Below are 27,791 nucleotides of genomic sequence, written 5' to 3' on the forward strand. Positions count from 1 at the left end.
CAGAATTCACTGGGTTCAGGAACAGTCCTGTGAGATTGGAAGTTGGCAAATGTTACTCCAATTTTCCAGAAAGGGAGAGAGAAAACAGGGAACTATGAGCCAGTAAGCCCAACATCAATTGTTGGGGAAAATGCTTGAATCTATTATTAAGGAAGTGTTAACAATGTACTTGGAAAAGCAGAGCATGATTAGAGCAAGTCAACATGGTTTTAAGGAAGGGCAATCCTGTTTGACAAATTTATTGCAATTTTTTTTGAGGATGTAACCAGTAAGGTAAAAAAGGGGAACCAATAGATGCACTTTACCAGGATTTCCAAAGGACTTTTGATAAGGTGCCACATGAAAGTTTAATAGACAAGTTAAGTGGGCGTGGATGTGGAGATAATATATTAGCATGGATAGAGGATTGGTTAGCAGATAGGAAGTAGAGAGTGGGCATAAATGGAACTTTTTCCAAGTTGGCAGGTAGTGAACAGTGGAGTACCTACAAGGGTCAGTGCTGGGGCCTCAGCTATTTAAAATCTATATAAATGACTTAGATGAACAGACAATGAATAGTGTGTCTAAGTTTGCAGATGATACAAAGCTAGGTGGAAAAGTAAGCTCTAGGGAGGACACAGAGGCTGCAAAGAGAGAGAGAGACAGGTTAAGTGAGTGGACAACAAGCTGGCAGGTGGATTATGATGCAGGGAAGTGTGAAGTTGTTCACTTTGGTTGTAACAGAAAAGCAATTTTTTTCTTAAAAAGGTCAGAAACTTGCAAGTATGGATATTCAGAGACACTTGGGTGTACTCATACAAGGAACGCAAAAAATTAATACACAGGTATAGCAAGCGATTAGGAAGATAAATGGTACGTTGACCTTTATTGCAAGGGGGTTGGAGTATAGGAATAAAAAAGTCTTGCTACAGTTGTACAGGTTTTGGTGAGACCACATCTGGAGTAGTGTGTGCTGGTTTGGTCTCCACATTTCAGAAAGGATGTACTTGCATTAGAGGTGGTGCAGCAAAGGTTTACTAAGTTAGTTCTTGGGATGAGGGGGTTGTCCTATGATGAGAGGCAGGGAAAATTGGATATTTTCTCTGGAGTTTAGAAGAATAAGAGGCCACTTATTAACTCATACAAGATTTTGAAGGGGCTTGATAGCATAGAGAGATTTATTCCCTGGCCAGTGGAATAAATGTGGGAGGCACAGTCTCAGGATAAGAGGCTAACCATTTAGGACTGAGATGAGGGGAAATAACTTCACTCAAAGGGTTTTGAATCTTTTTAATTCTCTATCCCAAAGGGTTGTGGTTGCTCCATCATTGAACACATTTAAGGCTGGGACAGACAGATTTTTGGTCTCTCAGGGAATTAAGGAATATGGGGAATAGACAGGGAAGTGGAGTTGAAGTCCAAGATCAGCAAAGATCACATTGAATGGTAGAGCAGACTTGACCAGCCACATGGTATACTCCTATTTCTTGTGTTCTAATCGCCTACTCATTGATGCTGGGTTCCATCGGGGCCACCCGGTTTCTGAACTCAATACAGCCTTGGCCCAAGCATGGACACAAGAGCTGAATTCAAGATTGAGGTGGTGACTGCCCTTGACATAAAGGCAGCATTTGACAGAGTATGGAATCAAAGAGCCCCAGCAAAACTGAAGTCAAGGAAGCAGGGGGAAAACGCTCCACTGGTTGGAGTCATACATAGCACAAAGGAAGATGGCTGTGGTTGTTGGAAGCCAATCATCTGAGTCCCAGGACATCACTGCATCAGTTCCTTAGGATAGTGTCCTAGGCTAACAATCTTCAGCTGCTTCAATGACTTTCCCTCCATCATGAAGTAAGAAGCAGGGGTCATCACTGATGATTACACAACATTCAGTACCATTTGCGACTACTCAGATACTGAAGCAGTCCACTCCTCCATGCAGCAAAACCTGGGCAAGATTCAGGCTTGGGTTGGTAAGTGACAACCAACATTCCCATTGCACAAGTGCCAGGCAATGACCATTTTCGGCAAGGGAGAGTTGAACCATCTCTCCTTGACATTCAACAGCATTACCATCACTGAAATCCCACCACCAAATCCTGGAGGTTACCACTGACCAGAAACTGAACTGGACCTGCCATATACGTATTGTGATTACAAAAGCAATTCCAAGGCTGGGAATTCTGCAGTGAGTAATTTGCCTGTACACTATAAACAAGTCAGGAATGTAATGGAAGACTCTCCACTGCCTGGTTGAATGCAGCTCCAACAACACTTAAACAGCTCGACACAATCTAGGACGAAACGGTTCACTTATCGGCACCCAATCCACCAGATTATGCATGCACTCTCTCCACCACTGATGTACACACTGCTGCCACTGTGTACAACATACAAAATGAGCTGCAGCAGCTCGCCAAGGCTCCTTCCAAATCCGTGACCTCTAGCACCTAGAAGGACAAGGGCAACGGATGCATGGAAATGCCACAATCTGCAAGCTCCCCTGCAAGACACACATCGTGACTTCCTCTACTGTCACTGGGTAAATATTCTGGAACTCCTTTCCTAACAGCACTGTGTATAGTGTACACTGTAGTTGTACCTATACCAGATGGACCACAGCAGATCAAAGTGGCTTATGACTATCTTCTCAAGGGCAATTAGGGATAAGCAACAAATACTGGCATTGGAATTTGATCTTCATTGCTCTTCTCTAAAAGGTACTCATTTTTACAGGGGTTCTGTCCAACAGTGACAGCAACTTCTGATACCTAACCCAAATGGTTGATTTTTATGGTCAGCCTAGGCAAATTATTTTGGCAGGCTATTCTTGTGGAAAGCACAGCTTAGTCTCACCCAACATCCATACACATGTTTTTTCCAGCACAGATTACGAAATGGTGATCAAGAGCGAGAATCTCAGCTGATTTGTCTTCCCTAACACAATTGGGCACTGAGGCCAATTGCACCATCCCTATTAGTGTCTAGAGCTGCATCATGAAACTTTCAAACATAACTCTGCACTCATGAACAATGAATAATAAGAAAGTTTATTAGATTTAATACTGTGACCTTTGTGAAAGAATATTGGTGGAAGTTGAGTTTTCAAAAGACAATTTAGGCTTTTCCCTTATTGAAGATCAACATATAGTACTATGTATTGCACTTTCATTTTTCTTTATACCAATCATTGGTCTGGATTTTGTGGTCGGCAGCAAAGCAAGGGCACTCACCACTGAACTTGAAGAAAGCTGCTCACGAAGATGTAGCAATTTCTGTGCCAACCATTTCCCCTTTCTCACAAATATATAAACCTACCGCCAAATCAAAAGGATATCTTGGTGTGGAGCAGTGTTGACATCAGCAAGCAAGTAGGCAACCAAAGTGAAGTATTCACACACAGCGAGTTAAAAACACTTAAAATTCTTAATTTTTAATTTAAATTTTCAGAGAAAAAGGGAGGACTTGTCTTTAATAAACCGCTGGACATCTCAAAGCACCTTACAGCCAATGTAATAGTCGTGAAATGTAGTCACTGTTGTAATCTAGAAAATGCTACAGCCAATTTGCACACAGCAAGATCCCACAAACAGCAATGTGATAATGACCAGATGGTCTATTCTTTACTGTGAAGTTGAATGAGGGATAAATATTGGCCAAAATAAAAATACCTGGAAAAACTCAGCAGGTCAGGCAGCATCTGCAGAGAGGAACACAGTTAACGTTTCAAGTCCGCATGACTCTTATAGAACTAAGTAAAAATAGAAGAGAGGTGAAATATAAGCTGTTTAAGGGGGGGTGGGGGTGCGACAAGTAGAGCTGGATAGAGGGCCAGTGATAGGTGGAGAGAGCCAAAAGATGCCATAGGCAAAAGAACAAATAGTGTTGAAGGTGGTGATATTATCTCAGGAATGTGCTAATTAAGGGTAGAAAGCAGGACAAGCAAGGTACAGATAGCCCTAGTGGGGGTGGGATGAAGGAATCGAAATAGGCTAAAAGGTAGAGATAAAACAATGGATGGAAATATATTTAAAAATAATGGAAATAGGTGAGAAAAGTAAAATCTATGTAAATTATTGGGAAAAAAAGGGGGGGGGAAATCGGAAAGGGGGTGGGGATGGAGGAGAGAGTTCATGATCTAAAATTCTTGAACTCAATATTCAGTCCGGAAGGCTGTAAAGTGCCTAGTTGGAGGATGAGGTGCCGTTCCTCCAGTTTGCGTTGAGCTTCACTGGAGCAATGCAGCAGGCCAAGGACAGACATGTGGGCATGAGAGCAGAGTGGAGTGTTGAAATAGCAAGCAACAGGGAGGTGTGGGTCATGCTTGCGGACAGACTGAAGGTGTTCTGCAAAGCGGTCACCCAGTCTGCGTTTGGTCTCTCCAATGTAGAGGAAACCGCATTGGGAGCAATGAATGCAGTAGACTAAATTGAGGGAAGTGCAAGTGAAATGCTGCTTCACTTGAAAGGAGTGTTTGGGCTCTTGGACGGTGAGGATAGGGGAAGTAAAGGGGCAGGTGTTGCACCTTCTGCGGTTGCATAGGAAGGTACCGTGGGAGGGGGGCTGAGGTGTAGGGGGTGATGGAGGAGTGGACCAGGGTGTCCCGGAAGGGATCGATCCCTGTGGAATGCCGCCAGTGGTGGTTGGGGAGGGGGGGGGGATTTGGCGGAACTGGCAAAGGATGATCCTTTGAATGCGGAGGCTGGTGGGGTGATAAGTAAGGACAAGGGGGACCCTATCATGTTTCTGGGAGGGAGAGGAAGGTGTGAGATGGGCCAGACATGGTTGAGGGCCCTGTCAACCACCGTGGGTGGAAATTCTCGGTTAAGGAAGAAGAAAGACATGTCAGAGGATCTGTTTTTGAAAGTGGCATCATCAGAACAGATGCAACGGAGGCGAAGGAACTGAGAGAATAGGATGGAGTCCTTACAGGAAGCGGGGTGTGAGGAGCTGTAGTCGAGGTAGCTCTGGGAGTCGGTAGGCTTGTAATGGATATTGGTAGACAGTCTATCACCAGAAATTGAGACAGAGAGCTCAAGGAAGGGAAGTGTCAGAGATGGACCATGTGAAAATGATGGAGGGGTGGAAATTGGAAGCAAAATTAATAAATTTTTCCAGGTCCAGACGAGAGCATGAAGCAGCACCGAAGTAATCATCGATGTACCGGAGAAAGAGTTGTGGGAGGGGGCCAGAGTAGGACTGGAACAAGGAATGTTCCACATACCCCATAAAGAGACAGGCATAACTGGGGCCCATGCAGGTACCCATAGCCACACCTTTTATTTGGAGGAAGCGAGAGGAGTTTAAGGAGAAATTGTTCAGTGCGAGAACAAGTTCAGCCAGACGGAGGAGAGTACTGGTGGATGGGGACTGTTCGGGCCTCTTTGAGGAAGAAGCGGAGAGCCATCAGACCATCCCGGTGGGGGATGGAGGTGTAGAGTGATTGGACATCCATGGTGAAGAGGAGGTGGTTGGGGCCAGGGAACTAGAAATTGTTGATATGATATAGGGTGTCAGATGAATCACGGATGTAGGTGGGAAGGGACTGGACAAGGGGAGAGAGAATGGAATCAAGATAGCAAGAAATGAGTTCTATGGGGCAGGAACAGGCTGACACGATCGGTCTGCTGGGACAGTCCTGTTTGTGGATTTTGGGTAGGAGGTAGAAGTGGGCCGTCTGAGGTTGGGAGACTATCAGGTTGGAAGCTGTGGAAGGAAGATCTCCAGAGGAGATGAGATCATTAACAGTCCTGGAAACAATGGCTTGATGTTCAGTGGTGGGGTCATGGTCCAGAGGGAGGTAGGAGGAAGCATCTGCGAGTTGATGCTTAGCCTCTGCGAGGTAGAGGTCAGTGCGCCAGACACACTGCCTTGAACTCTCTGTCTCAATTTCTGGTGACAGACTGTCCACCAATATCCATTACAAGCCTACCGACTCCCACAGCTACCTCGACTACAGCTCCTCACACCCCGCTTCCTGTAAGGACTCCATCCCATTCTCTCAGTTCCTTCACCTCCGTCACATCTGCTCTGATGATGCCACTTTCAAAAACAGTTCCTCTGACATGTCTTCCTTCTTCCTTAACCGAGATTTTCCACCCACGGTGGTTGACAGGGCCCTCAACCGTGTCCGGCCCAACTCCCAAGCATCCGCCCTCACACCTTCCTCTCCCTCCCAGAAACATGATAGGGTCCCCCTTGTCCTTACTTATCAGCCCACCAGCCTCCGCATTCAAAGGATCATCCTCTGCCATTTCCGCCAACTCCAGCATGATGCCACCACCAAACACATCTTCCCTTCACCCCCCCCCAGCGGCATTCCACAGGGATCGTTCCCTCTGGGACACCCTGGTCCACTCCTCCATCACCCCCTACACCTCAACCCCCCTCCCATGGTACCTTCCCATGCAACCGCAGAAGGTGCAACACCTGCCCCTTTACTTCCCCTATCCTCACCGTCCAAGAGCCCAAACACTCCTTTCAAGTGAAGCAGCATTTCACTTGCACTTCCCTCAATTTAGTCTACTGCATTCATTGCTCCCAATGCGGTTTCCTCTACATTGGAGAGACCAAACGCAGACTGGGTGACTGCTTTGCAGAACATCTTCGGTCTGTCCGCAAGCATGACCCACACCTCCCTGTCACTTGCCATTTCAACACTCCACCCTGCTCTCATGCCCACATGTCTGTCCTTGGCCTGCTGCATTGCTCCAGTGAAGCTCAACGCAAACTGGAGGAACAGCACCTCATCTTCCAACTAGGCACTTTACAGCCTTCCAGAATGAATATTGAGTTCAAGAATTTTAGATCATGAACTCTCTCCTCCATCCCCACCCCCTTTCCGATCCCCCCTCTTTTTTCCCCAATAATTTACATAGACTTTACTTTTCCCACCTATTTCCATTATTTTTAAGTGTATTTTCATCCATTGTTTTATCTCTACCTTTTAGCCTATTTCAATTCCTTCACCCCACCCCTACTAGGGCTATCCGTACCTTGCTTGTCCTGCTTTCTACCCTTAATTAGCACATTCCTGAGATAATATCACCACCTTAACACTTCTTTGTCCTTTTGTCTATGACATCTTTTGGCTCTCTCCACCTATCACTGGCCCTCTATCCAGCTCCACCTGTTCCCCCCCCCCCCCACCCCCTTAAATCAGCTTAACATTCACCTATTTTTACTTAGTTCTGTTGAAGAGCCATACGGACTTGAAACGTTAACTATGTTCCTCTCCACAGATGCTGCTAGACCTGCTGAGTTTTTCCAGGTATTTTTATTTTGGATTTCCAGCATCCGCAGTTTTTTGCTTTTATATAAAATATTGGCCAGGCCACTAGGGATAATGCCCCTGCATTTCTTCAAAATAGTGGCACAGGGTCTTTTACATCTATTTCAATTTTTATGGCAAAATGTAGGATCCTATGGATTTGTCATTAAGTATTATCTAACAAAAATTAATCTCAAGTCTCTGCTTTTGCATTGAATTTAAACATAGAGAGTATTATTGTTATGGTCAGTTTAATGTTTAATGGGCCTTGGTTTAATATCTCATCTAAAAGGCTAAGCAACACTCACTCAGCGTTCCAATGGAATGTCAGCATAGCCTTTTGTGCTCATGCCCTGGAGTGGGACTTGGAGTCTGAAACCTTGACTCAGACAAGTGTGCTGTAACCTGAGCCACGGCTGACAATGTAGGACTGCATTAAGAAAGAAGCTAAAAGGTAAACAGACTTCTAAATAAAAATGAAATTTGTTTTTAATCATTTGAAGAAATTTAACATTCCACAAATATAAAATTAGCTTTTCAGGGCCAGTAAGGGCTTTTGCAGTAATGGTGAAGTTAGTACGGCTTAAAAATCCAGCTACCTTCATTCAACAATGTATAACTTTATCCAGGCTTTTTACAGTGAGACTAAACTGCGTTACAGTGGAAGCTCTCATCAGTTCAAATTGGAAGATTGCAGCCTGTGGGAACCTCTACAGCACACCATATGCAGGACAGTAGATTCACCGACAGCAGCTTCTGGATCTCTATATTATTCTGCACATGTCCAAACTCCCAAACTTATTGTCAGTTTCAAGGGAGTAATGATTGCAAACACAATCGCCATCATCGCCACAGCAAAATCCAAGGCACTGACTGGCTTGTGTAATCCAGCAAAGGCTACTAATTAGAAAAGCACCATGTTATTATTGAATAAAGGAATATTTATTTAGCCTATTTAAAGAAGTTATTGTTACAGTAATCAAGCGTGTATCACTACATTACTCCTTCTGGAATTCCCTCAATAAGCTTCTACGCCTCTCTACCTCTCTGTCTCTTAATTCGCTTCTTAAAATCTACTGCTTTGACCAAGCTCTTGGTCTCTTGTCCTTACCTAGTTCAGCATCAAAATTTAGCCTGATAAAGTTCCTGTGAAGGATCCAGGGGAGTTTTACTACCTTAAATTAAAGGCACTATTTAAATGCAAGTTATAATTGTTAATATATAGCTTAGTCACCATTAATCTATGCTACAGCTTATTTCCAAAATCATATTGAAGATGTACAAATTCAACATCAAAAACCATTGATCTTTTACAAAGATGCAGTATTAGTTGAAATTAATTCTCCAGTAATAAAGTGTGTAACAAGTCAATTTTCAGATTTTAAAATTGTTCAAACAATTTTTCCTTTATTCAATGCATAAATGCCTCCACTGAATTTAAAAACCAAAAAGCACTGCAATATACTTAACTGCCATCAGATGCCTTTATCATATTAACTATGCACTGCATGATTGAAATTATGTTCGAGTGTATCAGGAGCATATAGCATTTGATTGTTAAAAAGATATCATGACATTAAGATTTGCTCAACAGATCATAGCAATAATACTGTACATTTAAATTCAATACAAAAGTAGAGATAAAGTATTATTTATTATCTAACAAAAATTAATGACAAATCCATAGGATCCTAGATTTACCATAAAAACTAAAATGCTTTCAGATTTAAAAAAGGCTTTACTCTGATAACACTGTCATTAAAGTGGTTGTTGCGCAGCACTTATTTACTTGGTTAGCTGGCGTCAGTATGAGTTCCAGTCAAATTTGTCAAAATAGAGGATGCACATTTAGAACTTGCCAGGTAGCATAATCATTCAGCTGATCGGACTGAGTGAATGTGGTTCCGTGTTGCCACAGAATGCAACTGATTGAGGTGAAGCCGTCTGGGTACAGGGTTGAAAAGACCCTGAATTACTGGAGATTTGTGCCATCTACTGTACATGCCTTTAGTAATGGCATATTCTCTGAAACTATGTTAAATTGATCATCATTGCTGCACTCCCCTTGTGAAGCAAACATCAATCACAAATTTTCTGGATTTATACCAGTTTATTCACTGCAGTCACAAACTGAAAAAATAAACTGAAGGTGAATGAATTTAAACTTAAGTTCAAAAAAATGGATTAAAGTACAACTAAACTTCTGCTCTTCTACATTTTTAATTCTTCACACATTTCATGTGAGGTTTAGTGTATATTGTCAGCATGTTGCAGCGCACTGAAGTGACTGCACATTCCACTGATGAAAGAGAGTGTTGATGCTAATTTTCTACCTAAAAGGTCAGCAAGCTGACATCACAGATTGGAAACTGGAAGTCTGAAGCGCATCCAAAATTGGGCTTTAGCTCTTAATTAAGCAATGCTGACGAGCTAAAAAGATTCAACCAATTTGAACAACAACAAAAAGAGGCATCTTAAAATGTTGAAAAAAAACTGAATACGGCAGTTCTTCTGCAAGTCACCAAGTTCATCATCCTGAAAGGATTTACAATTAAGAATTTACGAATCAGATCATGTTAATATTCAGCTGCTTAGTTCATTCATTGACGCAGAGGGGGGTAACCCACTGGCTGCACCACTTCAGAGGTCCCTGATTTATCATTAAGTTCACTGCAGCAAGTTAGCAATTTAAATTTGTTTTCCAGGAAATTTTGAAGCAACTTCACAATGGGAAGATGAAAGCAGAATACTGCGGATACTGGAAATCTGAAACAAAAACAAAAATTGCTGGAAAAACTCAGCAGGTCTGACAGCATCTGTGGAAAGGAAAACAGAGTTAACATTTCGAGTCCATATGACTCTTCATCAGAACTAAAGAGGAATAAGAAATGTGGTGAAACACAAGCTGTTTAAGGGGGGTGGGACAGGTGGAGCTGGATAGAGGGCCAATGATAGGTGGAGGCAAAGGAGAGATTGCCAAAGATGTCATAAACAAAAGGACAAAGGGGTGCAGACAGTAGTGATATTAGCTAAAGGATGTGCTAATGGTGACATTAAGGGAAGAAAGCAGGATGAGCAAGTGACAGATGGCCCTAGTGGGGGTGGGGTGGGGTTTTTGTTTCAGATTTCCAGCATCCGCAGTATTTTGCTTTTATCTTAGTGTTTGATTAACTGCCACTTCTCTTCCAGGAATGCCAGCCTTGAAGAAGTACTGCTCTTCTCTCTGACTGGATTTCCATTGTTTTATCTCCACCTTTTAGCCTATTTCGATCCCTTCCCCCCATACGCATATGGACTCGAAATGTTAACTCTGTCTTCCCTTCCACAGATGCTGTCAGACCTGCTGAGTTTTCACAACGGGAAGATCAGGGTACACGACGACATTATTTTTTGTGGTGCAAGTTGCAGATCATGGTGTACTTGGCAATTGATGTCATAGGCATTCACTCAAGTGATTTTAGGGAATTTGGCAGAAAGTTATATCTTCCTGAAAATTTTAGCTGTGCCTGGTCACCTGCCTCAGAAGAATAGTCTATGTAAACAAACTTCCCATGGCCTGTGGGAAGATGGAGCTTCATGGAAAAGTGGTCTCATTCCACATCTATGCTCTTAAATTGTGCATCCCTTCTGCAAAGTTTTGGAAAAGACAGAGCAGCATCAGGAGAGGTAAACGTGATACAAAAGAGTCACCATAATTGGATTTGCAAAAGTTTATACCTAAAACCTGGATTTTTTTTTATATTGCCCATGAAATATTGAGGACTAAATGGGGATGCATGTCTAGAGTCAAAATGGATGCATAGCGTATCTAATTTTCTCACATTAACATTTTGTTACTTATAGAAGCTTAGGAATTCTGCTTTATAGCCACATTATCAAATCCATTTAAAATGCAGAAAAAAACAGCTCATGAAAAAAATTAATGACAGCATACAGCAAACTTTGAAGTTATTAAGTCAGTCAACTTTGCTATTTCTGGAACTGCATGATGCATCCTCAGAAAGGGGGCCAGTCAGCTAATTTGCAACCCAGACTTAATTAGATTGGAAGCCCCTACAGCCACAATTGGTGCTGTGGGGGCAATTGTACCCAAAACTTTGTTCTCCTAAAGAAAGCTCCCTACATGAAAAAGTTCAATGGAATTTGAAATTGCATGTTGCTACCACTCAACATTAATACATAGAACAATCGATAAGCTTTGGGTGGGCCTGGAACTAAAGCAAAATTGGGAGAAATGGGGAGCACTCAAGTAGGATCAATTCCATGCAAGACCCAACTAACCCTGCACAAAAGCTCTGGGCCACCCCCGCCCTGATCACCGCAGACCCCCACACTCCCAACTTTACAGTCCTGCCAAAGTTGATGCTGAGCTGGGTGGGGGAGGTGAAGTAGTATTGAGGGAGGTGTTTGTGGACAAAGCTGGGGACAGCAAGGGTGGAAGAAGGGGGTTGCCAGGAGTGGGCTGAAATTAAAAGTTGAATAAAGGAACACTGAAAACACCCGCAAGAGTTAAAATTAAACTTTAACATAGTTAAAAACTGGTCAAAAACCTTTAAAAAGCACCTACCAGAATACTGGAACATTGCTGGGCCTCAAGGGCCATGCCTTCCTTCAATGATGTCAAAGGTGGGTGCGTGGCTTCCCTGCATCTGTGCTTCACCATTAGGCCTCGTGGTTCCCTTCACTGATTGCTTCGTCCTGCAGCCGGGACAGGAAGTCCCGGCTGTAGTCAACGTAAAAAAATATAAAAATGCACTTTTAAAATATGGTTAGTGGCGTTGCCTCTGCTTCGCCACTGACCAAAAGATTCAGGGCAATATGCCACACTAAATTAAGTCTAATTATGGAATTGCAAAGTAATATGCAGAGAAAACATCAGAATCCAATTTTATGGGCCTGATATGGTTCTAAGATTACAATAAGGGTAATGCTACTCTCCAATATTTACGCAGAAATGGTACAGCAACTTTAGGTGAGGCAGAAACGTGTGGTTAAACTCAAAAATCCAGAAGTTACTAACCGTCTTGTACCACACAACTGTTTGCTTCACTGAAACAGCAGTGCACTGTCTGCCTCACCATTGAAATGCATTGAATGGCATGAAGCTGCTATAATTTGCGGAGTAGATACAATTTAAACTCATCACAGATATAATTTCAAGTCTAAGTAACTTTAAAATGACAGCACTAATTACAGCCAAATCAACAAGATGCAGGATTTTTTCAGTGCCTTTAATATAGTAAAGCATCCCAAGGGGCTAACAGTATGATCAATAAAACAAATTTGACATTGAGACACAGGAGTTATCTGGACCAAAAGCTTGGTCAAAGAGGTAGATTTTAAAGGAGCATCTAAATGAAGAGGAGGTAGTGGGATTTAGGGAAGGATATCCAGAGGTTAGGAGCAAAGCATCAGAAAGCATGCTCACCAATGATAGAACAACTAGAATCAGGGATATGCAAGATGCCAAAATTAGAGGAGTACAGAGATTATAAAGGTTTCACGGCTAGAGAAAGTTACAGAGTTAGATAGGGACAAAGCTGTTGATGGATTTGGAAACAAGAACAAGGATTTTAAAACTGAACACTGCTGGACCAGGAGCCAGTGTAGGTCAGCAAGCACAGGGTTGATGGGTGAACGAGACTTGGTGCAAGACATGGGCAGAAGAATTTTGAGGGAGCACAAATTTATGCACGGTGGAAAATGGGAAGCCAACAGAAGAGCATTGTATTGTCAAGTCACAGTAACAGAAACGGATGAGGATTTCAGCAGCAGATGAGCTGATACAGGGTCAGGATCAGGCAATGCTGCAGAAGTACAAGTAGCAACCATGGTGATGGAGCAGATATGTGGTCCTAAGCTCACTGATCAAATACAACATCAATGCTGCAAACAGCCTGGTTCAGCTTCAGATAGTTGCCAAGGAAATGATGGTGGGGTACAAAAATAATGGTTTCGGTGTTTCCAATATTTAGTTGGAAGAAATTTATGCTCATCCAATACTGGATGTTAGACAAGCAGTGTTGCTAATCAGAGACAGCGGAGGAGTTAGGGAGAATTAAGTAAATGTAAATGTGGAACAAGATGATATCATCAGAAATGGAAGGCGGTTAAGGACAGACAGATCCTTTGAGGACTACAGAGATATTGATGCGGAGCAGGAAAAGAACACACTACATTGAATTACTGATTCAATTCTTATCCATTGAATTATTGCCAATAGGCTGTGTGCCACAATATTAACAATTACATGTGCGGAGCTGCCCTTACTTTTTAAAAGATCTCCAACAATTAAAACATATCTTTTTTTTAAAAACGTCTTTTTTATCCTCTCTCAATTTAATCTTTCTTTTCGCTCTTTCTTTCTGTACCTCATTTGACATTGGTTTAATCCATTTTAATTTTGACTTCCTTCTCAGTCCTTACGTTGTTTACTTCAAACTGATCAGTTAAGCAGATACACAATCAAATCTCAGATGCACTGCTCACATCATCAGCTCTCACTTTCAGCAACCTGCGTTACAATTATGAGGTTTATATGATTATTTTATTTTGGGACTGTAACTTCAAATTCAGGGTAAAAGAAGAGGATCATTTACCCTGTTCTGCAGTCCACCTGCCAGTAAGCCTGGGTGGTTTGATTGTTAGGGATCAAAGGAAGCTTAGATTGTTTTACTGCAAAGGTGATGAAAAGTGTTCACACTTGGAGACAATAGCAGCAGTCTGCGAGAAAAAGGCTGCTTGGCTTTGTGGGATACCGCAGCCGTGGGAGGAAGGCGGTCTCTAGTTGAAGAGCCGCATCCTGCAGCCATCCAAAGGTTTCAGGAGATTCGTCCTAGCTTGGCTGAAGGAAGAAGAATCATCAGAACAGCTTTACTGCTGGTGGTGGATTTAAGAAACTCCCTGAAAACTGAGCAAAGCGCCTGGAGACAGTCACTTGAAGTTACAACTCGGTGAAATGAGATACGGGAACCCATTGGCTGGGAACAACCATGGACTATTTGTTAAAAAGACTGTAATTCCATGGAGAGTGCAATGGGTGATAATATAAATGGGAAACAACACTTTCCATGGTTTAAAGTATAAGTTGCCTACAAAAATAAGAGTGTTAAGTAATTTGTTACAGTAAAAGTCTTAAAACATTAAATCTTGTCATGTCATTCCTTCAGTTAATAATTGGAAGTTTGAATCTCTTTAAAAATCATCGGTCACTACAGAAATCGTGAAACTTGGCGAGGCAAAAATGTTAAAACCTAAATAGAACATTAAAGGTGGCAGAACAGGTGGAGGGAACAGCATACAGTATCCTGGGCTTTATTATTGGAGCATAGAGTACAAGACTAGGGAGGTATGCTCAGCTTATGTAAGACACTAGTTAGGCCCCAGCTGGAGTATTGTGTACAGTTCTGGCTGCCACACTATAGGAAGAATGTGAATGCATTGGAGGCAGCGCAGAAAAGGTTTACAATAATGGTTCCAGGGATGAGAAACTTCAGCTATGGGGATAGATTGGAGAGGTTGGGACTATTCTCCATAGAGAGATGAAAGCTAAGAGGAGATTTAATAAAGGTGTTCATGAGGGGGCTGGATAGGGTAAATAGAAAGCAAGAAACTGTTCCCGCTCATCAAGGGGTTGAGAGGGCACAGATTTAAAGTGATTTGCAAAAGAAGCAAATGTGATGTGAGAAAAAGCTTTTTCACACACCGAGTGGTTTGAGTCTGGAATGCACTGCCTGGATGCAGGTTCAATCGAGGCATTCAAGAGGGCATTGGATGGTTATTTGAATATAAACAATGTGCAAGGGTACGAGGAAAAAGGAGAACGACACAAAGACATGATGCTCATTTGGAGAGCTGGTACAGACATGATGGGCTGAATGGCCTCTTGTGCCAAAACAATTCTGTGATATGCATGTGCAAGTCTAACTCTTGGCACACACCATTAGATTTGCCATTACAGCAAATTATGGCCCAATATTTATTGGATTGTGTGTTTTAGAAAGACCACTTAATTTAATTCATACCAGCATAGATTTCTTACAATGTACACACAGCTCCCATGTTGAAACTGCCATACCAGCTGATCAAGAATCAGGACATGAACAAGACATGATTGAATTGCAAAAAACTTGAATATTTCCCTATTGAGATATTTCCCATAATCAACTGATATCACAAGCTACTGATAATCAGGAGTTGATCTTTTCTGCCCTGAATCTGACATATCAGTTTACATTTAGCGAATTAGAAAGGAGATGAGACCATAGTTAGATCATTATATGTAGTAATAAATGAATAATCAGTAATGAAGCAGCTCTCTGTCCCTCACTGAATACATCAGATGGAGAAGGAAGCTTATTTCAAATGTGTATAAGCATTCAATACATACCAGAAAGGAGAATTTGTGATAGGAATCGCATCTTAAATGGAACACATTTACAATTGTTACTTAAACACTCTAAAAAGGTTTTCAAGCTACTAAGGTGAAAGCGTTTAGAGAATATTTTTTGTTAAAATTAACATACGAATGAGGAGCAGTAGGCCTCTTGGCCCCTCTAGCCTGCTCTGTCATTCAATAAGGTCATGGCTGATCTGAATGTAACCTCAGCTCCACATTCCCAGCTACTCCTGATAACCTTTCACACTTATCAAAAATCTATCTAACTCTGCCTTAAAAACATTCAGAGACTCTGCTCCCATTGCCTTTTGAGGAAGAGAGTTTCAAAGGCTCTCAAACCTCAAAAAAAATTCTCCTCATCTGTCTTAAAATGGGAGACCCCTTATTTTCTTTTTTAAAAAGTGACCCCTAGTTCTAGATTCTCTCACGATAGGAAACATCCCTTCCACATCCAGTCTGTCAAGACCTCTTAAAAGGTCTTATATGCCTCAATCAAGTCACCTACTCTTCTAAACTCAGGTGGATAAAGCCTAGCCTGTCCAACCTTTCCTCAGAAGACAACCTACCCAATCCAAGTGTTAGTCTTGCAAATCTTCACTGAACTGCTTCCAATGCATCAACATCCTTCTTTAAATAAAGGAGATCAATACTGTACACAGTACTCCAAATGTGGTCTCACCTATGCCTTGTATAACTGAAGCATAACCTCTCTATTTTTGTATTCAATTCCCCTTGCAATAAATGATAACATCCTATTAGTTTTCTTAATTATTTTCCATACCTGCATACTAATCTTTTGCGATTCTTGCATGAGGACACCCAGGTCCCTCTGCAACTCAGAGCTCTGCAATCTCTCACCATTTAGATAATCTGCTGCTTTTTTATTCTTCCTGCCAAAGTGGACTATATCACATTTTCCCACATTATACTCCATTTGCCAGATATTTGTCCAATCACGTGACCTATCTATATCCCTTTGTAGCTTCCTTATGTCTCCTTCACAACTTACTTTCCTACCCATCTTCATATAGTCAGTAAATTTAGCAACCAGATCTTCGGTCCCTTCATCCAAGTCATTTATATAAATTTATACATAAAACGTTGAGGCCTCAGCACTAAACCATGTGGCACACCACTTGTTACATCTTGCCAACCAGAAAAAGATCCATATATGTCTACTCTGTTTCCTGCTAGCTAGGCAATGTTATCCCCTACACCATGAGCTTTTATTTTCCACAAATGATTCAATTACTTATTGCCTAGAATTACTCGATCACCCTTTGTTCTACTGATTTTCATACAAGGATAGAACACTCAGTGAATGGAAATTGCTTCCTTTCAGCCACTTTCCGATTGTTTTTTCTGAAGCACTAATCACAAAATTATAGTACAAATTATGTTTATCTAGTAATTATCAAAAATTAAAATAGGAAAATAGGCAACATATTGAGTGCAGCCACAGAATTGACATCAGAGACATACCTGGATATTTGTTGACTTGACCTGAGCAGCTAACTTCACCATCATGAAAAGATGCTCCATGCCAGTAGATATCACAAAGGAGGCGCCGCCCTGTTGGAAACTGGAACATAATTAAAAAAACAACCAAACACAGTTGACTTTTAAAAATGTATATAAAAAGGTAACTTAATAGGTATAAAGTACTGCATTTTACTCAAGACTGGGGAAGTGAAAAAGGAAAAAAAACTTTCTTTATAGAGCCTTCTATGTCCTCAAGATATCCCAAGTTTCTCTATAGGTAATGGTTTACTTTTTGAAATACAGTTGTTATGCAGGCAAATTTGGCAACCAACTTAGGACATGCAGCTCCCCATGCTCAGCCACTACTGAGCCATCATCATTAGGCTGTGCAATAGAGTGCGCAGCATGGATTTATCACCCACCTAACCCCAGACAGGTGCTGATCAATGCAGTCACGTTATCTCAACTGAGCCGCAACATTCCGGTGCATAACCACAATGTCAGGACCATCATATGCATACATGACTCAAGCACTAGGGTGGCTCTCACATACAGCAGTGTGCTATGCTGTATGTTTGACACTCCTGCTTTAGATCAACTCTTATTTTTAAACTAGTAATGGACGGATGCTCTCCCAAAGGATACCTTCCTCTGGGCTGCTGAGCTAAATTTAGTTAGCCTCAGTTCCAAAATGTGACATCAAAAGATCATCAACGTATTCAAAAGCAGCTAAAAAGCCTTGCATGCCATCTATAGTTCCATTTCCGACAAATGCATTGTTTTACACATCAATAAACAACTATATGGAACTGGTGATTCATAATATGTTTCAGATGTCTCTGAAAAAATGACATACTCTTAACACCAGCTAAAGATAAAACAGCCCTGTTACCACCTTATTTCAACAGTGACAATGTGCAAACATCTAAATATAGCTTAATTGGCATTACTGTACTTGGTGATTTTGAAATTAAAAATACAAATTATATTACAGCCCTTAACTGCTTAGCAAGGGGGCAAGTTACATCATATTGATCAGATGTGGTTTCAGACTCCAAATACTGTTATAAAAGCAATAATATGCAAGTACATGATTGCAAAATATTTTGCACAATTTTTAACCCACATAACTGCTATACATACACCTTACATACATTTTCATGGAGATTATAAAGATTTAACAAGCAGTCAGAGTCATTATGGCACTGAAACAGGTCATTCTGCTCATCGTATCCATGCCAGCTCTCTGTAGAGCAATCCAGTCAATATTGTTACAGCCAGGATTGGAGGCATATGTGAATTATCAAGCTCCACTACTCCGCAGGCCGTATTTTTAATTTAAATGTTTAACTTTGTCACCAAAATGGCCAACCATCTATTTCCCCTATTGGTGCCTAGAATAAAAGTCTTCAACCATGCTTCTTTCAAAAAACTCAATGGATTAATTTCTTTTAAAACAAAACTTCTTTTAACAAGTTGCAAGTACAGGTTAACACACAATTGTAGTCATGAAGTCTAACTATCTATATATCTCTTTCTAAAGAATTACACACACACACACACACACACACACAAACAAAGGACAAAGAGAGTCTCTCTGCAGAGATGGGCGTTATAATATAAAGTCTGCAGGGTCTTGACGCTGTTGACCCGGAGTTCCCTCGTGTGAATGTCTGGAAGTTGTCACCAACTGGTCTCAGCTTTGCAGGTCCAAATGCAGACTAGTTACTCAGATGAGGGATCTCTAGCTACAGGTCAATAGCCACACACAATTTTAGGCAAGGTACAGAAAGGAAGACAGTTAAGGTAGCCTTCCTTCCTCAGCTTGTTCCCCAACAAGGCTGCCTTCAAAAACAAGCAGGTTCACAACTTAAGTTGTTTACCTTTCACCCATGTGATTTCTAGCAAGTTACCACCTTCCTTTTCAATTTTTTCCCCTCTCAATTAAAGTGACTGCAGTTCAAAACAAAGAACCAGATCTTCAAGTACCATTAAAGTCAGGTGATTTCTTGGAAGAGGCCTGCTTGCTGACAGTTCCAAGGTGCATTTACAATCTTCCTGTTAAAGAATCCCAGGTTAACCAGTGCTTGCAACTTGTTAAAAGAAGTTATGTTTTAAAATAAATTAATCATTGAGTTTTTTGAAAGAAGCATGGTTGAAAACTTTTTTTATTCTGGGCACCAGTAGGGGAAACAGACAGCTAGCCATTTTGGTGAGAAAATTAAACGTTTAAATTAATGCCATGTCCTTCCATTTTGTAAAAGAAAAATTCAGCCATGAGAGATGAAATTCTAACAATGCCAATCACCCACTCTATCCCCAAGCCCTGCAAGTTTATTTCCCTCCTATCCAATTTCCTTTTGAAATCATTCATCATCTCCACTTCAACCAACCACAGACAGCAAATTCCAGGTAATTTCCATTCGCTGCCTAACAAAATTGTTCCTCACTTCCCCTCCATGCATTTGCCCATAACCTTATATCTGTGTGTCCTAAAGTCTTTATACCAACAAATGGATATAGCTTTTCTTTGTCTACTTTATCTAAACCAGCCATAACATTGCACACATCTATCAGGTCGCCCTTCAATCTTCTTTGCTCCCAGGAGAACAACCAAAGCTTCTTCAACCCAACCTTGTACCTAAAATCCCTCCTCCCTGAAACCATTCTGGTAAATTGGTCTGCACCCTCTCAAAGATGCCTCACATCCTTCCTAAAGAGTTGTGAGCAGAAATGGATGCAATACACTAATTATGGCCTAACCAGAGCTTTAAAAAGGTCCATCATAACCTCACTGCTTTTGCATTGAATACCATTATTCATGAAGCCCTGGATCACATTGCTAAAGATCTATGCTCATGATCCCCCAGACCCTCTGTTCCTGCATGCTCTTTTAATTGTGCCATCAAATCTATATTGATAGGCAGAGGCAATATAGAGTTGATGGCACAGTTAAAAGATCATGCAGGAACAGAGGGACTGAGGGATCTTTGAAGGTGGCCAATATGCATCATTTCACACTTCTCTGTATTAAATTCCATTTGTCAAATGTATGGCCATTCTGCCAGCCTATGTCCTGTTACAGTTGATTACATCCTCACTATCTGCCACACCTCCAAGATGGGATCACTGGCAAATTTTGAAATTTTAGTATCCAAGTCATAATATATCTATTTATCAAAAAATGCAGTGGCCTCAGCACTTCGGGAGCATATTGTCTACCATCCTCTAATTTGAAAAACAACCATTTACCATGACTTATTGTTTTCATCCTTATGCCACTTTTTAAAAAATCCAAGCTGACATTGACCTTCAATTTTGTTATCCAGCATTTGTCAAGTGCTTTCTTAAGCTCCATAATAGACAACATCAATTGTATTGCCTCCATCAACCTTTACTGCTGCTTCACCAAAAAATTTAATTCGATTAGTGAAACACCATCATCTGTCTTTTGCAAATCTGTGCTGGCTGTCCTTAATTAACTCGAACTAGTGCTGTTAATTTTTCTCTGCTTATTGTTTTGAAAACCTTACCCACTGCTGATGTTAAACTGACCGGTATGCAAGTACTAGGGATGTTCTCATACCTTCTCGAGCAAGGGTGGGACATTTGCCACTCATCTATTTTCTGGCATCTCCCTTTTATCGAGGGAAGATTGAAAGATTATGACAAGCCCTTCTGCTATCTCCACCCCCAACTTTCTTTAGAAATCTGGGATGCAAGCCACCTGGACCGGGTGACTTATTCACTAAACATAGCCAGCCTTTCCAGTATATCCTATTATATTCACCCCATTCATTACCTCCATTATCTCCACTTGTATTGAAATTGTTAGCATCCTTTCCTTTAGCAAACTCTAGCCTTGTCCTGTGGGTTTAAGTATATAACCTTCTTTGTCCCTAATAGGACCCACTCCTACGGTCTGTTTACTATTTTGATGATTTGAGTTCTCATTTTTGTTAACTCCCGTTCCATTCTCATATTCTCTCTTTGCTAGCTTTACATTCCTTTTTCACTTACCCTCTTAACTTATTGTATGTAGCCTGTCTCTTGCTTGAAGTATACACCTGACATCTATCATGCTCTTTTTTTGTTTCATATTTCCTTTTTCAAAAGGGACCCTAGCTTTGGTTCCCCTACCTTTCACCCTTACCAGAATGTACCCCAGCCTGTATCTGAAACACTCCTTTAAGATCACCCATGGATTTAGGGGGGGAAATGAAGATTCACTCAAACACTGAAGGCACAGGCAAGATGCAGTTACATGTAAAATATACTATAAAAACAAAGTCACCACTGCATCTGTATCACAAAATAAGAGTTTTTTGAAATAGTGATGAGTCAACATCTGCAAAAATTACAATCTGGTTATAACAATAGTGCTAACAACTGTGTTTTTGCTTATTTTTTGAAAGTTCCAGCATCAGAGAGTAGCAGAAATTAGGGCAAGCTGGAGCACTCCACAACAAATACGACAACTATCCTCTATTTCAAAAAAAAAACCTTACATTAATTTATAGCCTCAGAACTTCCCGAAGTATTGCAGAATCAAATTCTTTTTAAGTTGTTTTGTAGGCTAGTATAACAGAAATTTTTCATGTAGCAAGTTACTGCAATTTTGTGATGCTGATGGAGGTATAAATGTTGGCTAAGATAGCAGAGGAGCTCCATGTTCTTCAAATACTACCTCCTCCTCCATCAGGTACTATGCCCTAAAAGGGCATTGGCAGCCATGGACTTCCACTGGATTGATCCATGATTATACTTGGCAAAGTGCTGCAGGGGTTTGCCAGGGAAAGGTTGCTGTCTAAGACCTTTCTGCCATTGTGCACTGAGGGGCTGTAAATTGTAGACCCCTCAGGCTGTACGACTCAAAACAATTGTATGTAGTGGATACTAAACGTATCATAATTGTATCGAAGTGCCTCAGAGTGCAACATGCTTATTGTAGATATTGTAATGGGATTGGAGTTGTCTGTAATGACCATATTGAAATGTCTGTAATATTCATTGATTGTATTGAAGCACCTCATGACCCATGTGTAAAAGTTGAATATGATTGCACTTTTTGTGATGGCCATTTCAAAATGTTTTGTAATGTTCTTGCTGATGTTTTCTGAATCAAGTACATTTTTCAAAAAAAGTATGGCTGACCAGGAAACTTTCCTGGTCTTTCTGCCTGCCATCAGGGCACACTAGAAGGATTTGCAGGATAATAATCAACCTGTTTGGCCACATTATGCACACACCTTCCATGGCCATCAAGTCCTGAAGTGGCACTTGAATTCAGAGCATCTGGCCCAAAGGTAGGGACATTACCACTGCCACAAGACCTCCTCTTAAATGCTAACAGGGAACCCATTTGATCTATCTGGAGAGACAGGTGAGTGATTGTGTTTAACATCTCATTCCAAAGGCAGCACTTCCACACTGACGAGGTAGCCTTAGCCTATCCATTCCTGGGTAGCTCTGGAGAGGGAGTATGCAATGTCCAGCGCTATGCTATGGCCTTCCTTGACCAGAGCACAAGGAAGAGAGCTTATAAGCACCTAAAAAATAGGAGAAGTAGGCCATTCAGCCTCCCAAGCTTGCTCCATCATTCAATAAGATCGTGGCTGATCGGATTGTGACCTTAACTCCACTTTTCTTCTTGCTCCCCATAGCTCTCGACTCCTTTGTCAATCAAAAATCTGTCTAACTCCATCTTCAATACATTCAAAGATGCAACCTCCACTGCTCTCTGCAGAAGAGAATTCCAAACACTAATAACCCTGAGAAGAAATTCCTTTGCATCTGTCTGAAATCAGGGACCCCTTATTTTGAAACCATGCCCCCCCTAGTTTTAGATTCCCCCAGGAGGGGAAACATCTCACATTTACCCTGTCAAGCCATCTCAGAATCTTATATGTTACAATAAAGTTACCTCTTATTCTTCTAAAGTCCAATGAATATAGGCCCAACCTGCTCACTCTTTCCTCATAAGACAAGCCTCTCATCCCAGGAATCAGCCTGCTGAAACTTCTCTGAATTGTAAGCATAGGTGAATAAAGCTGTACACAGTACTCTAGGTGTGGTCTCACCAAATGCCCTGTACAGCTAAAGCAAGATTCCTTTCCTTTATATTCCATCTCTCTTGCACTAAAGGCCAACATTCCATTTGCTTTCCTAATTACTTGCTATGCCTGCAAGATGGCTTTTTGCGATTCATGTACAAGGATATCCACATCGTTCTGTGCCACAACGTTCTGCAGTGTCTCTATTTAAATAACATTCCACTTTTTTATTCTTCCTGCCAAAGTTGTCAACCTCACACTATAGTCCCGCCAAACATTTTTGCCCCCTCAATTAATCAATCTACAATCTTTTCTCAGACGCTGGTCAAAGTCATCGCGCTGAAAGATTAACTCCGTTTCTCTCTCCGCCGACCTGCTGAGTCCTCCCAGCATTTTCCATTTACATTTCAGATTTCCAGCATCTGCAGTATTTCGCTTTCGAACTGGGGATAAAGCCCTTGGTGCACATAAATAACAACATCGTGGTCTAAGTTGATAAGCTTCGAAGTAAGTTTCAGGGCTGTGGGAAAAAAAGGGCAGGGGAATGAATGGGACTGATTGGGGTAGTTATTTCAAAGAGACAGTATGGGCAAAACGGTTCGGCACTGTGTGGTTCTATGAAATCAAATGTTGTGCTTGAATTTATTGCATGAGCACAACCTCGGGGAAGGGAGGGAGGATGGTAAATCTGCTTCCCTGTTGATGAGAGCCTAGTGCCAACCCCTTTAAAGAGCTCAGCGTAGATTTAAAGTACCAGCCTCGGTGATGCCCTCAAAAACCTTTTGACCCGTCAAAACACTGCATTTGGTTTGTTGAGAAAACCCCACAGGAAATTTTTTTTAAAAATAAAATAAAAGCCCAAACACCCACAAGAGCGGAAAGGGCGATCACTGGACACGCACCCTGACTGACCGCTCTCACCTCTTTCCACTTGAGCTGCTGGATGCAGATCCTCAGCGCTTCCGACGAAGTCTTGGCTTTGGAGCTGTCCACGGTAACGACGCGCTTGCCTTTCTTCTTCTGCCGGCCCTCCTCCGGCCTCCGGGAGCGGCGCGGCCTCGACACCTCCTCGCTCACTACGGCTCTGCGGGCCGCCAGCGGCAGGCCCGAGGGCGGGGGCGGCGGCGGTGGCGGTGGGACTGTTGACGCCGGCTTCTCCTTGGCTCCGGAGCCGGGCCTCTCCTCCTCCTCCTCCTTCTTCTTCTTCTTCAGGGCCCGGGCCGGGTGCAGGTGCACGGGGCTGACCTCGGCCTCGCTGACCCCAGCGGCCGCCTGCTGACTCATAGCTCGAGCTGGCTCTCCGTCCCTTTAAACGGCCAACAGCCCGCCTCGCGCCCCCGCGCGCACGCTGCGCCGCTCCCATTGTTGACGCGACGGTTGACAGCGCAACGGATGCCGAGCGGCTCACGCCCGTCGGCGGTTAGAAAGCAGCAGCAGCAGCAACGCGCGCGAGCGAGCGGGCCGCCATCGTCGAGAAGGCATTTTCCTTCGAAGATCCAGGTCTCTCGGAATGCACGCGGGGCACTTATTCACCACCGGTGGGTACCGCGGAGCAAAATAACTTATGCAGCGTCTTTCACGACATCCCATAGCCAATGAAGGCTATTCTTTGAGGTGTAGTCACGGTGGCAAGTTAGGAAAGCCTGGTTATACTAGTTTACGCACAACAAGCTCCCGCAAGTGGCAGTGTGGCTGTTAAAATCGCGTGGTAGTCTCGAACTTGGGTATGGCTGTGAAAAGAGGCATGTCAGGGCTTTTGGTCGTGCACGCATCAGGACTGACACAGGAATACATACCAATTTTCAAAGGAAGCCATGACCACCTGTACTGTAGGAGGAAAGGGTGCTGATTGGTTGGCAAGTGAACTCTGGTCAAGGCATTTCCATGGAGAATGTACCAGGGAATAGTTATCTCCAAGCTTTTGTTTGAACTCAAAAATAACGATGCAATGCCTGGGCATGTTCCTTTTGCCTGCAGAGGGCTGGTCCCTGCATACGAATGTATGTAGCTTCTAGCACGCATAAGTGAGCCACATGGCAAGTCTGCATGATACTCTTACATTGGTTGTTAGTGGAATTCTTAGCACACCCAGGATTGTTCAGCAAGTGCCGTCCAATTTGGAATCACGTCTAATGTTAGATATTAAACAGCACATCCCTTCGGCTGTTCACAATAGGCAGCGTACTGACCGTACTTCAACCAGCCCTTGCTTGCAAAATTCAGAACATAGGCCAGGATTATCCGGAAATTCCCGCCCAGAGTCAACAGGCTGGCCTGTCAAATTTTCTGTCCTGGCCGTGGCGATTCCCACCATGGGTGGGACCAGAAAATCCTGGCCATAATGTCTAATGTCAGATGTGATTCCATGATTGGTATTGACCAGGACTGGTGGACATAATGGACTATATTATTTCAGTTTGCAAATTTATTTTTCTACTTAGGTTCTATGCTAGTTGGGCCCCTCATTAAAAAAAGGAGGCACTTTTGTTAGGTTTTTCATTTGATGATGCACCAAATCACTTTCTCCATATAGTTTAATTACGAAAAAAACAATGTATGTACAGTGCAGGAATAAGTAATTTGGTCCATCTGTTGCTTCCTGGTTTATACTTCATGTGAAACTCCTTCCAACCCTCTTCATCTAACCTTATTAGCATTACCTTCTATTCCATAATTAACAGTCACTTGGACAAGTGTGGATTAATTAAGGAAAGCCAGCATGAATTTGTTAAAGGCAACTCATGTTTAACTTGATTTGAGTTTTTCGGTTAGATAACAGAGAGAGTTGATGAGGATAATATGGTTGATGTGGTGTCTATGGACTTCATAATAGGTTTCCAGCAGAGATAAAACCCATGAGATAAAATGTACTGTAGCTGCATGGATAAGAAGTTGATTGAGTGATACGAAATAGTAGTGGTGGATTTTTTTTGGACTGGAGGAAAGTAATAGTAGGGTTCTGGGGTCGTAACTAGATTACTGCATCTCTTGATGTATATTAATGACCTGGACTTGGATATATAGAACACAATTTCAAAATTTGCATTTGACACAAAATTAGAAATATTGTGAACTTAGGGGAGGATAGTGATAGACTTAAAGAAGACATAGACAGGCTAATGGAATGAGTGGACATGTGGCAGTTGAAGTTTGATGTAGAGAAGTGTGAAATGATACTTTTTGAAAGGAAGAACAAGGAAAGGCAATATAAAATAAGGTAATATAAAGGCAATTCCAAAGGGGCAATCACTAAGAGCACCATCACTAAACCATATCTGACACTATTTTAATAGTTGATGTGGCAAGCACATTTGAGAAGGAATGTCCAAATTTGGCCATTCAGAATCAGAGGGAAGGTGAGAATTTTTATTTATGCAGGGTGTTTTTATGATCTCAAACGCCTGACTGAAATGATGGTAAAAGTTACTTCAATTGTAACTTTCAGAAGGTTGTGTACTTGAAAGGGAAGAAAAAGAGCAGGGGAGTAGAATGAATTGAATAGCTCCTTCAAAGAGCCAGCACAGACACGATGAGCTCCTTCAATGCCTATGGTTCACAAGTGTCTGTCATCTATTTAGGTTATTGTACTAAATCATTCATTTTAGCTTAAAAATATACCTATTTCACTCCTAATGTCACTCTGAAAAATAACTGCTGATTAATAATTGGTACCACTTTTATCTTTTTGCTATATTTGCTTTCTCTTTAATTCATTGACATTTAGGATGGGTTCACATTCCACAGTTTCAATAACAGTGCAAATCTGAAATTTCCTCTCGACTACATGAATGTAAATCAGGTACAAAGGCCCATCTGATGAAGCAATAAAGTAGAGGGAGGCTCTGTCCTCTGTGAAGTTTTACTCTGCATCATTCATGTGGTGTGGAGTCAAACCCTGACATTGGATTCAAACTCCATGTAAATTATGACTGTAGCATTGTGTGAAGCAAAACACTCACACCAACATTTCAATTGTAGCGTGAAAGCACCCTGGTCTCAGTGAATTTTAATCTGTAGACCTATCAAGTCTCAAAATTAGACTTGCTCATTTTGGTTTAACAGTATATGACAGCTCCATACTTTTTACATGGGTTTGCATCCATCTCATTATTTCTTACCAGAAACCTAACCAGTAACATTTCTGTTGATGTTAAGAGCTATGAATCCTGGACTTTGTATTTTTCAAATGTCAGATTTTAAGTCTCATTCATTGTGCTTTAAAAATATGGCCTATTCTATATATGATAGTCTGGGCACAAATTTAAGATAATCACAAAAAGAAAATAAATCTTTATGTTGAGGGTGGTTGCAATTTGTAATTTTCTGCTGCAATCTGTTGTTGAAACAGAATCCACAACTTCTTTTAAAGGGAATTAGATAGTTGCATGAGAAAATAAGTGTGGAAAAAAAAAACAGGAGAGTAGGTGGCTCAAGTGAAGCATCTCTTGATAAATCAAATTATTCTATGGTGATTCCACAGTAGTGATTCCACAGTATCTCAATCTAAATACACATGCAGTTCCATAAGTTGAAATGGGTTTGCAATTTGTCACAATCCTCTATGTCATAAATTTGGCAGCACCTTCCTCACCCCCATCTTGATGCTCTG

The 27,791-nt window shown here is 41.7% G+C and overlaps 1 protein-coding gene across 2 annotated transcripts in view; it reads right to left on the reverse strand.

Annotated features, from left to right (window-relative positions):
* ttll11 (tubulin tyrosine ligase-like family, member 11) overlaps positions 1 to 24,530 on the reverse strand; it is a 235,691-nt gene extending 211,161 nt beyond the window's left edge. The window contains exons 1-2 of one of the 2 annotated variants that reach the window (XM_041194133.1): positions 24,104 to 24,530; positions 17,130 to 17,229 (exon numbers count right to left, since the gene is read on the reverse strand). In XM_041194133.1, the coding sequence (XP_041050067.1) occupies positions 17,130 to 17,229; positions 24,104 to 24,466 (463 nt within the window). In that variant the 5' untranslated portion in view covers positions 24,467 to 24,530. Of the gene's footprint in view, positions 1 to 11,816; positions 11,973 to 17,129; positions 17,230 to 24,103 lie in introns of those variants that run through there. The other variant, XM_041194134.1, reaches the window with a different exon arrangement.
* Between the last annotated feature and the right edge of the window lie 3,261 nt (positions 24,531 to 27,791).

The sequence above is a fragment of the Carcharodon carcharias genome, chromosome 8, assembly GCF_017639515.1.
Source record: "Carcharodon carcharias isolate sCarCar2 chromosome 8, sCarCar2.pri, whole genome shotgun sequence".
In the NCBI taxonomy this organism is placed as follows: Eukaryota; Metazoa; Chordata; class Chondrichthyes; order Lamniformes; family Lamnidae; genus Carcharodon; species Carcharodon carcharias.